Source organism: Strix aluco, chromosome 6, assembly GCF_031877795.1.
Source record: "Strix aluco isolate bStrAlu1 chromosome 6, bStrAlu1.hap1, whole genome shotgun sequence".
Taxonomy (NCBI): domain Eukaryota; kingdom Metazoa; phylum Chordata; class Aves; order Strigiformes; family Strigidae; genus Strix; species Strix aluco.
The window spans coordinates 29,449,535-29,468,057 of record NC_133936.1 but is presented as its reverse complement, the minus strand read 5'-3'; the positions used below and the strand labels follow the sequence as shown (position 1 = coordinate 29,468,057).

Here is an 18,523-nt window from a genome sequence, read left to right as displayed (position 1 = left end):
GCTCTTTAACTTCTCTGATAGCAGTCGTCAGAAGGAAACAAAGACCTTCTTCAACATATCATGAAGTACATCTGGATGAGTTGGGAAAAGGGAGAAAGGAGTTTGCTGAGCCTTGTCAGCACTTACAAACTGTCCCCAGTTACTGAAGGGCAGACATGGGGTAAAGCAGAAAACTATAAATTCTCTTTGTCTGGAAAGATAATGAAATTGCTATGATTGGGCATGAAAAAGGAGTATTTTATGAATGAGACAGAGAGCTGGGCTTACTCACATCAGTGGCTCCTTTCATTTCAGGCCTCAGAGCCTTACTTCAGAAATATGGCAACTCACAGCTGGCACACACCCAGGCTCTTGCCTTGCCTATCTCACCCACCCCACTGCATGCAGACCCTTGCCTCTTCAGATTGATTTTAACCATTTTAACCTGCTTTCTTCCTGGTGTACCTTGGCATACTCATCATCTGTTGAGTAGATATTGTTGCAACATGTGGCTAACCAGCAAACCCTGTGCAGAAAAGAACATACCGAAGCACAAAAAGAACCATTTGATGCCACAGCCAGCTGAAGCCAGAGGTCTGAAGTGCTGGAAAACACAGCAGCGGCTGTCAGGAGAGAAGGGAGGAGGTTCTAGCTTTAGAGAAGTAGGGAAAAAAATTACTAAGTCAGCTGGTCTTGGGAATGGGCAGGGGTGAAACAGGTTTTGAAGTAACTCATCTTCACCAGCTAAGCAGAAGTTGGGATTTGAATAGCAGCTACCACAGTGAAGTGCACAGAAGCTGCAGGAGACAGACAAACTCCTGCCATACAGCAGCCCTGACTTGGCCAGGAGACTGGCCTAAAGCTCTGCTTTGTCTGGACCTGACTGCCAGCAGACATGGTCTGGGACATCTCCAGCCAGGCTGTCTGTCTGTCCCAAGCAATCCCTTGCTTTGAAGTTTTTCATTTGATGAACAAACATGCTGCCACCATTTACTCACCTTTCACGTTCATCTTTCATTTTCTCCAGCTCCTCCTCTTTAAGCATGCCTTGCTTTGGATTCCCCTTCTGATCTGTTTTCCCACTTTTATCTTCTTTTTTCTTTCCAAATCTGTTTAAGGTATCAAGGAAGGAGACAGGAGGAAATAATTACCAGAAGAAAACCCAGTACTTTTCTATCATAAACCACAGAAATTTTAGGCAATCAAAACACTGTGAGTTTTTATATTAGTCATTCATAAATTTCCCACACTGCAAAATAAGTTACCAGTATTAAATGGACCATATGCAATAGGAAGGACTGGTTACAAATCAATTTGGACCCTGTACTTTTGAAAGCTATTGCTTGAAACAAAGTTGAAAAGCCCCACCAAACCTGAAATGCAAGGCACTGCAAAGCTGGACTATTAATACAGCACATTTTCAAGTGGCTGAAGGTTCTTCTTACCACAGGACACCTCTCAAAGTAATCTGCAGTGGCTGTGGTGTCAGCACTCAGACTGGACCACGTGTTCTGCTCTTATCAGTAACTATTGTCTCTCATTCATGTTTGGCCTTAATGTAAGGATTTCTACTTTGTTTAAATGAGGATGCCATCAGAAAGAATAAAATCTTTCTATATTCTGGGAGTACAAAACTAGACAGTTCATAAGAGCTCTTTTTAAAAATACTTCTGGGTTTTTCTTTCAGCCTAGTAATATACTATCATGTAATATTTATGCTGTGAAAGTCCTCCAGAGACCCCAATCAGTTTGGGGTCCCACTGTTCTATACAGTGTACAAATATGCGTAACGTAAGTCTGCTTTATGGGGCTTATAAAAAGGTGACTGAACTGGGAAGCTACATTGCATTTCTGATGGAGCTAGACAGAATACAGGGGTCACGTATGTCAAACATGCTCATGAATTATGGGCCAAAAAGTATAAAAACCTCCTCTCCTCTTCCCCAGTTCGGAATTCTCAGGTCTGCAAGTGAATGATCAATCTGTGTCTTCCCATGCAAATTAACGTGTCCTTGCATGCATGACAATGTAAAGAAAAGTAATGATTTCCTCATTAAATATACCATATTGCAAACTAATTACTCTGACTCAAAACTGCAAACTCTTCTGTGAAAGTCTGCAGCACTGACTTGGTGATCTTTCTTTTACCTTTTTATTTTTCATGTCAGCCCAAACTGCCTCAAGTGGAAGAGCTGATCTACTGTGCATATACTTAAGCTGTAAATCACTGACTTTAGTTTGTTCTCTGACGAAAGCAGAAATCTTGCAAATGCTCTGTCAGGCTCATAAGTTAATGATTCAATTTTTTTGTGAATTTAATCAATAATTCTGAGCTTGTGGTCAAATGAAGCTTTTAGGGACTCTGTAGCAAGTCTTCCAGACGATAAGAACCTGGTTAGAAAGGGAATGATGGGCATGAGAGACAGACATGTAGTGTGTGGAGCTAACAAGAAGAAGGGCAAATACTACAGGTAATAACTTGAGAAGCTTTACTGTGGCTCTGCCATGGACTGTGCTGGGGAGTAGAAGAGTCGTATCTCAGTGCATGGTTTTCTCTTCCTTATGTGTGGCAATAGAGGTAGATGGTGTCTTACATTCTTTGATCAAAATATACATACACCTCGCCTACAAACAACCTTCAATTCTTTTTTTACGGTCCCTACTCATTTCAGTGCTTTCAGAAAGACAGCAGATACTTTCCATGCTTTAGCTTTTCCAGCGTATAGAACAGCACACTAATTCCACTGCTGCTTTCTGAGTTCTAGCAGTCCCAAGAGACTGTGGAGCCACAAACCCTGTCCAAGGGTGGTGGTGGCAGTGAAGGTATCAGTTGGGAAACACAAGAGTGAGACAGAGGTTGGACATACAGAGTGAGAAGATACAAAGTAAGAAGGGCTCACAGATACAAGACAACCCAGGTGAGAAGGAAAAGCTAGATGAAACTATATATATTGCTCTCTACAGAGATGTCAGGCAGCCCAACAATAAATTGCTTGGGGATGAACACCCGCAGGCTGCACCTGAAACACCCCTGCTTTCCAACACCTGCACATGCTGGGAAGGTCTTATGGCAGTTTTCTCAAGAGAGGCCGTATTAGCACTTGCATCTTGGTCATAATCCAACACTGGTACTTTGTTTGTATTCAGGCTGCCTGCTTTTCTCCCACAGTTTCAATTATGGGTTTGTGGAGTCTCATATTCAACTGTAGTATTTATTGATTTTGAAAACATTATTCTTGGGCATTTTGTATTGCTGCAGGGAGTTGAAGTTGGATATGTTGTATACTCGAGAGAAATGTAAAAAAAATCTTTAACATACATCCCTTTCAAGTTTCGGTATTATTTTTTGCTTACTGGGGAAATACATTTTGAAATAAAGTGACAATTTTGATTGTAATAACTGCCAACGTGACAACTCTCAGCAAAAATAGTGCTGTTTGTTGGTCGAGCTGCTCTTGCCATAAAATTGGCAAGTTCCAATGTAATTATAAATTGGGAATAGTGAGTCGGTCTTGATAAAAACAACTTTCTTTTTTTTTGCTATTCTTGGCTTCAGATGGGATTTGTGCAGCCTTACAATTTTTACCTGTTATACTAAGTATACAGCATATAGCTCGAGGCTAAGGAAATGTTCAGATTTTTTGCCTCTTTTGCACATTGCTATACCATAAAAATCCATTCTCTTTTATTATTATTGTAATATGTTTTTCAGCTCAACAAAAATCTTGCAAACATTAAAAAATAAAAGCAGCAAAAAATTTAACACTGTTAGAAAAAGCAATATAGAGTAGACACCATTAAAACACAAAAAAACCAGTATCAACCATGCCTGAATTTATACATTCTGTCCTAAAATTTATCATCTGCTCACTGATGTGTTCTAATTGCCATGGACTATCCAATGATAAAACTACAGCCATTGTAATTTTGCATGGGTTTGTGCACTACAGGCTTAATGGCTCTCTACTGCTTATAGGAACCAAAAAAAGACGTAAGAGTACTTGCTGCCCAACTGGGTTTGATCATGTTCTCATTGATATCAGTGTGAGGCCCTCTCACGATTTCAATAAGGACAGGATAAAATCTACTGTCAAAATTATACTATGGAATTAATCAAATCTATATTAAAATTCTGTGAAAACTGAATGGCTTTGGGTTTTGAAGTTTCCAATTCTCCAGGCAACAAATAATTGGATTGTGGTAAAATCTGTCTTCCATATTAATACTATTGTCAGAAGAATAAAAACATTAATGAAAAAATGTATGGTGCACAAATTTTTAAAAGGTCTGTTTCGCTATACTGTGCACAGCAAAATTCTCTTCAACTTAGTATCTGACAGAATTGTTATTCTGAAAACTTTATGCTGCAAATGGAGAAATGTAAGTAGAAGATCAGAAAACAAATGGATTGGCTGTATCCTCTCATTTTACATCCATCCATAATCAATTTATGTCAAATGAAGCCACTTGTAATCATAATGACAGTAAGGAAAAAATCCGTATCTTCTCAGGTTGAGTGCCTGCCCCAGTTCTCCAATTATCACTGGGAAGCACTGTTAAGTATGTTAAAGCCCTAATAACTTCAGTATACTTTTCAGTTGAGAAAATTAATATTCCAACTATACAGAGCATAGTCCTGTAAACAAAAGCATAAAGGGATTTTCTTTATGTGATCAGATCTCCGAGCGCTTCATCCTTATGGGAAAAGCCCATATACAACAGTTGAAAACATGCTGTGCAATAGTGAGAAACTATCCTATTTCTATTAATTTCAAAAGGTGCCCTGCAAATAACTAAAAATTTTTCCCCTTAGAAGCATTAAATGAATGAAGTCTGAATACCAAATGTGTGAATACTTCTTGCAGTATTTATTACCATTCTATTGGCCATAGCATTAAAGCATATGTACGCTTCTTTTCAAGGATTCCAAGGTATAAAAATTAAAACAAACCTCCTATAGATCTGCTCTGTTATACTTGGGATAAACATCTTACATGCAAGACCTAAAGCTGTGGTCATGGCAACACTCTGTTTCTGTGTGGAGCCGTGAGCTTCCAGATCTCAAATGTGTTGATATTTGCTTCAAGGATTAAAACGCAGGCAGGTCTATAAAGTCCCAGACTTCTAAGCAGGAGAAACATCTGGTGGGTGGAACCCTAAGCAGCTTGCTGACTAAATTCAGCAATTTGGATTTCTTAGTTAATTCAGTTGCCCTAGATCAGTAGGTGTCACTGCAGGTAACAGGGTACATAATGGAATTGCAAACATCTGCAAGGAAATAATTCAAGAGGCCCTATGACACAGTGAAGCAAGATACAAAGCCTAACAATGTCATAAAATCTTGACATCTCCAGAAATGATCTGCAAAAAACCAGAGTGATTTGTAAAGTACATAACAAAAGCTCTGACTCCTAGTCATTTCACAGCAAATGGGGAAAAATGCTGAGATTATTAAAGCAGCTCCCTTATGAAAGACTAGAAATAACCCTTAAAATTAAATTTAAATGTGAGTAAGAATGAATGAGTGAGCAAGAAAGATAAAGATACTAATAAGGTATGATTTTCAGGTCCACACAGGGACTATAAAAACCTTATTAACTGCCACTACTGCCGTGTGTTTTAAGTTATTTTATCACTCAGCTTTACAGCAGAAGAAATACTCTAGAAGCAGTGCTGTGCTTTGATTAATCACTTTCATACATACACTTTTACAAAGTATTAAACATTGCTGTAAAGATCCTTAGTGAGTCAGACTTGTTGGTGATTACAGGCCAGGCTCATTTTACGTTTATGTTAATAGCAGCATTAATGAAATACATCTTTTACATTTTTAGTGGCTCTGTAAATACCTAAAAAGTTTGTTATTAAGTGTTTACTTATTGGGCAGAAGTACGGCACTGAGTATTACACCCGTGGGACCAAGAGCTTTGCAACAGCTGAAAAAACTACAGAAAGAAGAGAACACATTTTGGTAAAACAACTTCTGACATGTTGAGAATGAAGCACATACAGCAAGGGCTGGGCAACACTGTTCAAATCTTCACCGATATCCAAGAAGATGAAAATACCTCCATGACGTGAGCTCTGGTAAAAGGGCAGCTCTGCACAGGGGCCTGCGAGCCAGGAGGGATGAGCATCTCTTTTCCTTTCACCACTACCAGCCCCCTCCTCCCAGCGAGTGGATCCCATTCCCTCTGTGGAGGATTTAGCCCCAGCAACATGGCAATGCCCCCACATACAAGACCTACTGCAGCAAGACCTTCTCATGACAAAGCCTTGCCCAGGAGCAGGTTTTGACCCAGCCTCCCTGCTTTGACAGGGTGAGAAAAAAGCCCAGATAAGATGATGAACGCCGAAGAGGGCCATTTCAGCCCCTTCTGCTCCATGCTCCCGGGTGGGTAGTGCCTCCAACTCTGGGGAAAGGGAAAGGAAGGGGTAAAATGGGAACACCACTGCTGGGCTGAGCACTGCTATGTGCAACACCAATATTGTTTGGTAAGTTGGAAAGAGATTTGAAAAAGGAAAGAAAAAAAATCCACTTTTAACTAGATTTAGTGAGGTTTGAAGGAAGAGTTACATGGCTAGCCTGGTGCCTCCCTGCTCCCTGCCTTCTGGGGCTCGCTCTCAGGGCCAAGCCAGAGGCAGGCGGCAAAAGCAGCAGCTTTCTGTGGTGAACAACAGGGCACCTTGGGCAATCAAAAATAGCACCCATGAAAAGCGAAAAATGACCTAACCTATCAATGGAGGCACATAGCAATTTGTTAAAATGTCCTGTGCTACACTTATTATTTGTATTTTGCAAATGTAGCTAAGCTTCGTGAATGTGAGTATCGTCATATTTAGCCATCTTCAAATTATTTTGGAAGATAATCCACGTTATTCTAATGCTGCGATCAGAGTTAAACTGGTTACGGTCAGCAGGAAAACAGAAAGTTATGTAGAAAATGCGAATATAAAGAAATAGATATTAACACCAAAATATGTTGCTCCTGTTATGTCAACATTAGGCAAACAAGTGCCTTTTTTGTATTTTCTTTTAAATTTACTGTATCAGGCTGCTGGAGCTAGACTAAAATGACCGAGCTTCCAGATCCAGTCTAATGGGAGTAAAACTTATCTTTTTAACAACTCTGATTAAACACAACCTCCCCCCACCCGTTTATGTCTTTGATGCCCAAATTAGCATCTTTTCTGCAGCATGCTGAATTAATTAGTACAGTGACAAAGAATTAGTCCAGATAAGATCAAAGCTGAAACCATATTTATCTGGAATTTGAAATTAAGAGCGAAGAGTATTAACCCTCAGCACTTCAAGGAGCTTTCCACATGGCATACTTAGTAAGCCTTCCAGGAGTTCATTCAAAATAAATCAACAGTGCAATTTTTTTCCCCACTGAAGTTTTGCTAAAAGGAAAATAAATTTGCCATGAAGCCTGCTACAATGGGGAACTGCCTTTAATGCATACCCTGTACATGTTGCTCATTATGTAACTTGTAGGCATCAGTAGAACAAAGCAAACAAAGCTGAGAAAAGACAGTTAATCACATTTGTATTAATGCTTGGATCATCACATTGTTCACAGACTTCAGGGCTAATGAAAGAATTCCCAGCACCGAGCTGAGAAGCTGCTTGCTGCAACACCTCACAGGTAAATAATCTATAATCTTCAATGGAGAGGGTCACATGCAGAAACGAAATGTCAAACAGAAGCCCTAAATTACATAGTGAAGTTTACTCTGAGAGTATCAACCATGTGGACAGCAATAAAAGAAAATCTTAATTGCTGGCATCATTGTCTCAGATATTATCTGTGTTTCAGTATCAGATAAAAGACTGGAGGCTGTTTGCCATGTGAAATGCAAGAGGTTGTTCTTCTGCCTAGAAATTGCAGAACAAAGGCAATCTAAATAATAGCCCCAAAATCTCTTTACCCATCATCTTCCCTAAGCCTTTGAGCCCCATAGCCTTATTTTTTAAATGTAGAACTTGCTCTTAATTTAGATAGAAGTGAGTTACTGTAACTCATTCTGGTACTTAGGTATTAGGAAATCTTTACCAGTGGGGCAGTCCTTTCCATCTGTACTGTGTATCAAATCTTACTTCTGCAGCATATGAAGTGACCAAAGACAAAAACCAAGGAACGTGGTGGTATCCTAAGACTTGGGCCACCTGAGTTAGAAGTGGTTGCTGCAAAACCACAAAGTCCATCTACTGAACCAATGGAATGGAATAACTCCTATCTGACTACTATGTAAATGTAAACAGAAGGCAGCTATGAAGAGTCATCCTTCATACTTCAAGGAATTTGTTTTTAGAAAACATGCTGAGGTAGTCTGAGTGTTGGAAACAGCATTTATGAAGAGGGGTCACCACTATTTTTATTGGACATTATTTTATTCCATGAAATGATGTTTCAATCATCTGATGACCATGTTGCTGGTCTTTTTGGTCACCAGAACAAGAATTCTGTATCCCACGTCACATACATCAAGAAAGAAAAAACTGCAGTAATAGAGCACAGCTGTGATTTACAGCTTGATCAGAAGAAGGAAAAAATTGATTTATAGTCTGTCCAATGCAACAAGCCCTGCCTGATTGTCCACCAGACTGTAGAATTACCTTCCACCCAAGTAAGGAATTATTCCCATATATTTTTATTTTTCCCTACTTTCATATAGTGTCAGCCATTTTCCCCTCTTGGTTCCACTCTACAGGCAAGTAATTTCTTCTGAAGTGAATACTAATTCTGTCCCAGACAGTGCACAGAAACATAGCTATGCCTACTCTGTATGGAGTCTGCAAATGCCAATCTGCCAACCCCAGGGGAACATGATAATCACACCCATGTCTTGGGCATGGTAACCTCATACTTAGGGCAAAGAAAAAGGACCGGAGTAGCCCTTGACTCTGCTTTCTTAATTCCCATTTCATTGTTAGCTATTTTCTCATCTCTCCATGAAAAGAAGAGCGAAGCAGGCAGTTAGGCTAGCTACTAGTTTTTCCAGGAATTTGTTTTTCTCTGTCATGCAGGAAAAAGATAAACGCAGTTTCTGACTGAACCTATTCCTCTAAGGTTCAGTCAGTAAGACAAAGTAGGAGACAGAGACTCCCTGTGCAGCCTGTGGATGTTGCCAGCTGCCCCTCCAGAACTACATGCTGACTTTGTGGTTTTCTCAGATGTGGCTTTGGAAATGCTGCAATCAAGTGCGAGCCAGTATGCCTCAGTGTCCCACCAGCAACTCCAGCCCTCTGAAGGTAACCACTTGAAGGTGGGACAGGGAAAAGACCAACTGAAGGAAGCTAAAAAGTAGCTCTTTGTATGCCAAACTTGACAAGAACAGGCTGCTAAGTTTTTTCGTTTCATGCTTTCTCCTCATCTATTGTGTGCCTCTTTCCCCTATTACTAGGCACACGACCCCAGAATTTACTGAAATATCAACTATATATGTATGTATAGCATATGTATACATTATGCATGTTTATAAGGGGAAGGACTTTTCATTTTTCTCGTATCTTAACTCTCATGGTATTTGGTGCTTTTCTTAGCATTTCAGCTACTGAGGCACTATATGAGAATCTCCACTTGCACTAGAAAACTTTTTGCTCAGCCCTCTTGGCTATTGAAAAAACAACATGCCACTGTGACATTATCAGAACTGCAGATACAAAGCTCATGAGGCAGATTAAATAAAAGACATTTGCAAAACAAAACTGAAAACCTGCTACATTTGCACTCAGAGCCATGATACTTCGAGGTGTCAGACTTGCTAATCATCTCAGCACTGCAGTACTCACCTTCTCTACCAAACCACGTACCTTCCTCCCCTTACATGCCACAGTGGGAATTTGTTGGGCCTTATCTGACTTTCATGAAGTGAAACTGCTCATTGCAGGTTCCAACGAGATAAAACATGACCCTTGAAAAACAGCAGGAATACAAAGGACTCCCCTATGTTTCGACTGAGACAACACCCCTGCCTTCATGAAAGCTCCATTCTCTATGGGACTGTAGTGACTCTCTAATGATCAATTAATGTTGAGCATATATCATCATATCCATTCTACAAATGAAGAAACTGAGGCATGAAGGGTAAAAATTTCTTGCCCAGTTTAAAAGGTCCTATTCTCTTTCTCTACTGATCACCTCAGAGCTATGATTACATTATCACTGCATATCTATGTGCCTCATTTTCCAACCAGTTTGCTATGATGCTTTTTCCCTTTGACTATTCCCCCCCCATCTCCTTTAAGTTCTCCCCTCATTCAATCCTCCTCCTCTCCTAACACACTCACTCTCCCCCTCCTTGTTCCACACTCCCTTCAGATGCTCTACTGCTGCACTGCTACAGAAACATCTCTTCTGGAGATTTCTGCTGGAGACTGTGTGAAAGGATTGTGTCTTGGGAACCAGCACTCTTGCCTTTGACACACCATACAGCCATATGTAGCAGAGACATGCAGAGATCTCTACAGTACCTGAGCTACCAAAAAACGCTCTCCACTTTTTCTCAGTGGGATGCATTAGCCTGTATTTGAGCTCTGCACTGCTTGGAGTGCTTGAGAAACTCTGAACTAAGAGACAGCACACAGTGAAGAGACTCTTTCGAAGGGAGACTTCTAAGAGGGAGAGAGATGGTTCTTGAATAGGGAAGGGAGGTTGTAAAGGCAAAGAGAAAACTTAAGATGACTTGTTTTTAAGTTCCACTTCTAAGGTTAAAGCATCACAAATCCCACCTCCGTGCCTCTACTATAGCTGACATTTTTACAAAGCAGTAACATTTAAAACAATGCCAAAATAAGCGTAGAGTTATATATACTGTATTTCGAAAGATGTGTTTTGGCATAATAAATAATAGATAGTTTTGCATTTTTAAAATGTCAAAATCAGTCCTTCTGATAAATAATACCTTCCCCTCCCTGGCCTTGGCTATTGTACATTACTAATTAGAGATAGTAGTTTGTGGTTAACATCCTTCCCTACAGATTTATTATTAGCTTGCATATCCTCTTCAGTAGAATTGTGCTAATGGTAAGGTCTGCTGGAGGCCAACTGCATGAAGCCACTGGGAGGAGAAATCTGTTTGCCTGTCAAAACAGTGGCTATCAATTAGAACTGTAAATGTGATTCCTTTAAGTGTCTTGGATGGTAGCAGAGATTTCCAGTGATGAATTAGGGGGGCTGAATCACTTTCATATTGTACTAAAGGAAGCTTGCAAACAAACAGCTGTCCACATGAAACAAATTCACCACTATTTTTGAGCAAGTCCAGAAGAACCAGTCTGACCTGCCAAAATTCCCCTGCTATTTTCCCAGAAATCCCAGCTTTAGAGCATTTTATGTGGCATACTGACAAAACTTATACTAGATTATTCTGTGGTTTTCCTAGGAAAACTTGGCTTAGGATAGCTATAGCAACAGAAGAAAAAACAATGAAGTTGCTGAAAGACACGATGCATCAAAAAAGAACCAGTGAGACGATGCAATTCCCCACCATCCACTGATTCGGGATGCAGCCCTGGCGCACAGATAGCAATTTCCCCTTTGATACAAGCACCCAGCTCTCATTAGCATCAGTAAGAGTTGTGTGGAGGTACTGATGGGAATATGTTCCCCCGTATTTTGCAGGAAATTAACACTGCTCACTCGGGGACTGAAGGAGGCACTGTCTGTCATTCTCAGGCTGCCTCTGCCAGTTAATTAAGTAAAAACCTCTGCCCCAAATCTCAAGAGGAAGCCCTTCCCTGTTCTCGGTACAGCAAAACTGACATGAAGCAAAATGTCAGGAGCAGGAGCTGGGAAGTGGCGATGTTCAGGGAAGATGAACTTCAGCCTGCCTTTGCCAAGATCTTCTGCCACTAGGTTTTTGTGGATTTAGAAAATAGTTATTTGAAATCAAATTGATTAGTTATAGCCGAGTTTAAGCTTTAAGAACGATTTAAGAAAGTATTTCAACTCTCATACATTGTGGCTTTTGGTTACTAGTTATTTTCAGCAAGAGGTAATCCTAGATGGCATGTATAAAAACAAGTCAGCAAGACTGCTAACCCTCCAGGACTCCACTGCTAATTTCATGCTAAGATTGTGACTAACTAATACAGGAAAAAGCAAAGGACTCCACCATTCTCACAAAATGTGGTTCTGGCAGCCAAAGGACAAGGGTTCAGGACAGGGAATGTTTCATCTAGTTGCTACACAATAGACTCTCTCATCAGGCTGGGAAACTAGACTGAACATATTAAAAACCTTTCCTCAGTGCCACTTTATAAATAAAGAATAAATATCAGAACTAAGTGACTGAAATTTTTAGTCAATTACATGAACTACACAGCGCTCTCATATCTGCTTTCAATAGTATTGCTCATGAACTATGCGCCAGAAACTTTCTTTATAAGGTTTCAGTGAAGACCTGGCAATCACTTCTGTTTCTTGAATCTTAAAAGCAGTAATTCTGGAGCAATCAGATAGAGAAATACATTTTACTGGATAAGGTCAGAGAAAATTGCTAGAATAGTGCTTAAAACCATGAAGTACTTTTATTTTGCTATTACAACTGTGTAGCTTGAAGTTGCACAAACAACATAAACAGCCCAGATTCCCCAAACTTTTTCCTCCTTGCATATTTCTTGCCTTTCACACACTGACTCCGTACCACAGATGTTTATACACTATTTTTAGAAGAATTATTTCTTATTGGTGTTTATATTGCCAGACTGTTAATTTCTGTGTGACAACATATGGAATAATCTCTCTGCTTTCTTGTTCACATACAGCAATGCTTTGTTCACCACACAAAGGCTTTGACTTCTTTTCTCACTACCCCCTCCATGTCCTAAGGTTATATTCACTCGTTCAACTATTTGCAATACTAAACCACTAGCACTAATTTTACCTAGTGACCAAAATGAGCACAGATACCCTATAAAATCCTCATGTTATCATCTGAGCATAAAAAAGAGTCTGAAAAAGAACTTAATTACGAGGATGATAAAACAAATGTTAAATTCAAAGCTCATTGCAGCACAGAAGACTGAAGAACACAGCTGAAGTCTGTCACTCATTTCATTAAAACTTCTGCCACAGGAGCTGCCAGGAGAAAACAGCATCACTGCATGAATAAAAACTAAATGGTGTTGATAAAAAACTATTCCAGTGTGTGTAGTCAGCTGATGAACTTAACTGTTTTTTGTTTCCAAACCGCCTGATTCAACCACAATTTCTCCTGAATGTATTAGTTGCTAGCCATCATCCATGAAATAATTTGTAGGGAAAAACTCTGGCTTACAGGTTACCCATAAATTGAACACAATCAGTATTCATTACAATGAACATTCTGCTTATTCATCATTAACTGCAACTGATCACATGCATTGTTTCTGTTTCTTAACTTGATAACTCATTGTTTAAAAACTACCTTCACAAGCAGAGGGGAGGAGAAGCCACTCTGCACTTCTTGAAAAACATGTTTTGGCCACAGGCCCAAAAATTTACTGCATTAAAAACCCCCACAACTATATGAACACAAATTTCACCACATGAGCGCTCACAGTTGATGAATTACGTTTAGCTGAAAGTATTTCATCTGTAAAACAAACTAGAGATCTGACTGTGAAACAACTTAAGCATCTGCATTTCCATTTCTTTGCTGTATTGTTGGTCTTCTATCATGGGAAAGAGTGAAATGAGTGCCTAATTTATCAACTATATACCACTCATTATTTGATCTCTCTATACCACCATTTCTTTTGATTTATTAGATAGAACATTTAGAACAGATTTTTTGTCATGACAATTGAGTTGTCTTTGTACTCTCATACTGTTGTTGTGCATCTAGACAACTGCACCAAAGATGTACAGAATTTTAGATGAAGCTGTATTATTGATTTATAGTGCCACAACGCTGTTATTTTGTCATGGTCTTATAACTAAAAAGCCTAGTTGCCTAGCCTCAATTTTGTTTTTCTTCTCATGTGTGGAAATGAAAGCCTTTTACCCCTTTCCCTCCAGTCATACAATTTTTCCTGCCATTTTCTGTCTCACTTGTACATCGCTGTTCACTTGTACCACTGTCTCTTTTCCAGCTGCTGCTGAATAGACAAGTATCACTACAAATACAGTCCATCAATCCTTGGAAAAAAGAAGCAACAGGATATAGGAATGCAAAGCTGAAATCATGGTCAAATCCAAGGTCCTGAATTTCAATAACTGGAAAGCTGTACACCTGGAAAAAACATTCCCCCAAGTCCACTCTCAATTGCGGGAATTAACGACTACATCTTCTGCGCTGTTGGACATACTTCCTCTAGCAATTAGCTGGCATATTCTCTAAATAAGCAGAGTAGTAAAAGCCAGTTAATGCCCCAGTGCTGCTATTGGAAATCTTTAACAAAAATCGCTAGTATTTAACAGATTGGTTGAAATTTGGTTCCAAATAGGGAACTCTCATGTTATGTAGAGGACAGTGAGAATTTTGTCTTACACAATGTGGCTGTACTGTTTGAAAATGAAATGAAAAGGGAAGAGTAAAGAAATGGAGATACCTAAAGGTTCTCATCTTGCTCAAGAAATATCCAGAAGGTGGACTGGAGAGTCTGAGAAGCAAAACGCCTGGACAAGGGAAGAAAGCAAACAATAGATTTAACTGCACTAAGGTGCAAAATACTTGCTTTTTGTTGATTTGAATACAAAAGAACTCAGATGTTGTATTTACGGCTAAGCAAAAAAAGACAAGGAAAATATACACGTCAGATGAGCAAACATTAAGTATCTGTGTGACTTCTGTTGTGGAGGAAGATCGCCGGGGAAGAGAAAACACTAGTATCAAGATAGATGTCCAATATCACTAATGTCTGTGCATTAAATATCTTAACCTGCAAGTTAATTTTATTTCTCTTAACTACACTTTTAAAACCACATTTAGTGGATACCACATTCCAATTTCTCTTATCAGCACAACCACTTCAAACCAAATACACACAGAGGCCTGCACAACACCCCACGTGGGAAATTCCTTCTCCTCTTTGCAGTACTTACTCTCCTGAATTTGAGCATAGGAGGCAGAGCATAGGCTTTCTGTGTCCTTGTGGTTCCAATCACAGCACGTGCTAAGGAATGTTCATTTCCCTGAGGCAGGGCCAAAGGAGAAAGGTCTATTTCATTCTAGCCCATCTTTTTAATTCCCCCAGTAGATGCAGTGTTTACCATTTTACAGAACAGCTGCTTGGAACAAATGCAAACACTGTGTTTGTCCTGTAGTTTTCACCTTATCGCACCAGAGAAACTCCATGCGTCCTTTCAACAAAGGAAGATATTTCTCAGATGTGTTATTTTCCCAAATATCAAACACAGAGAGAAAACTGGTTGAAAATAATCTCAATGCAACTTTATCAAGACCTGGAACAGTTTCTCTAAAAGGAAAACTGTTAAGATAAATCAGCAAAGGCCTCTCTTATCATCATTAAATAGTAACTTAAGCACAGGATTAAATTTAGCCAGATCACTTATGCTACTAATGACCTAATTTTTTGAATTGATCTTTATCATATCCCTTGATGTTCCAGAAATAAAGCAATCTCTTAGACCCCTTCCCTCCTGAATCATAACCCTTTCCAAGAAACTGGTGTGTTCCTCCTTTTCTGAACCTTATACCTAACCTCAAATCAGGACCCAGAAACAACTCAGCAAACAAGATGAAGAATTGTAAGTCCTACTTAAATTCCTTTCATTACTAGCCTTTGCCATTAGCCTCTGGGTCCTTCCATAGCCAGTGAGAAGTTCCATTGTTTGAGCTCTCGTTTCAGATTCAAACCATAATCTATTACTAAAATTGTCTCACTTAAACCTTCACCATGTCTAAGCTACGTCACTGCAACACATCCTTGTCCTTGCACAGCATCTATAAAAGTCAACTGGCATAAAGTTGAGTTCATTTGCTCGCCCCTATTCTCACATGTGCCCTTCAGGCTATTGGCAACTGTTTCAGGCTGGAAGCACGGCTGTCCACTAGAATGCTTTTCACTTGATACCTGTCCCTCATGCTAAGACCAGCTGGGATCCACCACTTTGAGACTGACTGGAACATTTTCTTACTTGAGGACCAACATCTGTGAAACGTACTGAATTTGGGGAACTGACTGGGCCAGAGTTCAGTAATGTTCAGTGACGAATATTTTCTTCAATTTTTTTTACTTGTATTTTTGTGTATGTAGTAGAAGACAAAGTGGGGAGAAGAGGGAGCTGATGCAGATTGAAATTACAGTCAAAAAGCTTATGATAATGACAGTGAAGAGGTTCAAAGCTTCCTAAAATTTTGTAAGATGAACTACATAACAAGGTAAGGACTTTAAAACAGCACTAATCTTAAAAGTGCAAGCTGTCTCCTTATTTCATGGAAACTCATCAAACACTGAGACAGAAAAGAAGGATGAATTCTGTGGGACAGCTCAGCATTAAATAAGAACTAGTCTGGCTTCTCATGAATTCACCATCATGTAAACTGTGGGATCTCTCCACTCCACCAGCAGAGCAAAAATTTAATCCATGTCAATAAGTTAATGTATCAATTTCTATGACTCTAAAGTTCATTAAAGCCTTCAAAACTAGAAAAACCAATGCTTTCAACAGACTTTTGCCACCAGTGTGAAACATGCCCCTCTTCCCAATCCTTCTTATTTTTGCTTATATAGGGTTATTTCCAAAGGCACAAAGTTTGGCCTCCTCGAACCTGCAGAAGCTGTTGGTTCTCTCCCGCTGCCCCATATGCTTTTTAAGGTTTTGCACCAAAGCAAGAATTAATTTTCTCCTGCAACATCTTAGAAAAGCAATAAGAAAAGAGTGGCACTTCTGAACTGGGATAGGACCCTATAGCAACGGATTCTTCTGTACTTGGGAAGAAGCCTCATCAGCAAAGCAACAAAAGAGACAAGAATGGATGATGGAAACTTCTTTAGCTGCCTGGATCCTCATGGCTCTGACTTCCTCCTGTTTCTGCTTGTCACCCTCTCCCAGAACAACTTAAAAAGAAAACTCAACACTGCTGCTGTGCACAACAAGGTCCAGCAAGCCTCCTGGTTGCCTGAAGAATGTGACAGCCCATAGCGTTAGGAGAGAGACAAAGCCTAGAGCTCCAGTTGGAATGTGGCAGCAAAGGGGCTGCCAAGGAAGCAGTAGGCTGCAAACAGAATCTCTCCCTGAGAAGTTGTTCTTCTGGGCAAAGGCTGGAGGTCTAGGGCTAAAGCTGGGGTTGAGGTAACGAGCTATACTAGCTACTATGAGATTAACAAGTTTTCAGCTATGCTGCCTGCATACTCATAAAAGGTTATTCCCCCCTCCTCCTTATCAACAAAAATAAGTCAGTAGTGGAACAAGTGGAACTAAAATCAGAATAAACAAGACTATTTTGATCTGACGTTAATTGTATAGTAGAGTTTGTTTCATACAATGAGCAAATTGTGCATGCCAAAGTTGCAGTGAATATAATATAGTCAGAACTTTTTTGTTCCCACCTACTTTTACTTCAAGAAATCCTTAGAACTTCTCATCTCAACTCTTAAAAAACCCCACACATGCAAGACCATATCTTGTACATTAACACATTGAAAAAGGATTTTGTAAGGCTGCTGCCCAGTTTTCTTTATCCGCATCCCTCTCCTAGGCAGGATCTGTTCACAGTGAAAATACCATCACTCCACTTTTATTCAATGCCAAAAATGTACCTATACAAATCTGGAAGTCCATAATGCTCTGTTTGATAATGAAGCAGGACAGGCAGACTTGACTATATTCCATAAATCTAGCCTAGCTATTATTTTTTTCCTCTTATTAACTCATTGGCAGTGTAGATTTTTCAAGAGCTGCAGAGATTCAACTGCAGTTGGATAAAGGGAATCAGCACTAGCCACTGCTGGGGATCTCTGTCCCCAGAACATATTCCTTCCAGCTGCCTCAGATATCACTGTGCTTTGCCACGGTCACAGTTGCAAAAAAAAAAACCAAACAACAAAACCACCCCAAACCATCCAGATCTTTCTCATCCTATAATCCCAGTATCTCCCCCTCTCAGCTCTGCAGCCAGTAACACTCGTGAGTTCATCTTACTAATATTGAAGCTTGTGTTAACTACGTGACCTTCCCTTCAAAAGGATTCAAACGACCGCCTCCCTGACACATATCTCAAGCCATTCTGCGCAGCTCCAGCCAACATATGGCTCAGCACTCCAAAAATCGGGGCTGGCACAGCAGCACTTGTACAAGCATAAGCAAGCACACAAGAGCAGGGCTGCCAGCCAAGCGCACCGTGTGGCTACAGCCAGTGACCAGCACTATCAGCTCCAATCAACAGGAGTGCATGTACAGGCACCTTGAACCAAGCAGTGCACACGCAGCCCATCTGCAAATGTATCCTTTCTCAACTCCCTTCTGAATTAAAAACAAACCAACTAGGCCAAAGCAGGCTCTGGGGAGAATACAACTCAAAAGTTATCACTTACAAGTGTCAGAAACAAACAAAATGGCTATCTTTCAAAACGCCACTATTACCTCTTTGG

At 39.9% G+C, this 18,523-nt stretch overlaps 1 protein-coding gene across 2 annotated transcripts in view; it reads right to left on the bottom strand.

Moving 5' to 3' along the window:
- Positions 1-18,523, bottom strand: part of PARD3B (par-3 family cell polarity regulator beta) — a 431,776-nt gene that overhangs the window by 99,275 nt on the left and 313,978 nt on the right. For both annotated transcript variants that reach the window (XM_074829348.1, XM_074829347.1), the window contains exon 19: positions 978-1,088. In XM_074829348.1, coding sequence (XP_074685449.1) covers positions 978-1,088 — 111 coding nt within the window. The remainder of the gene's footprint in view (positions 1-977; positions 1,089-18,523) is intronic.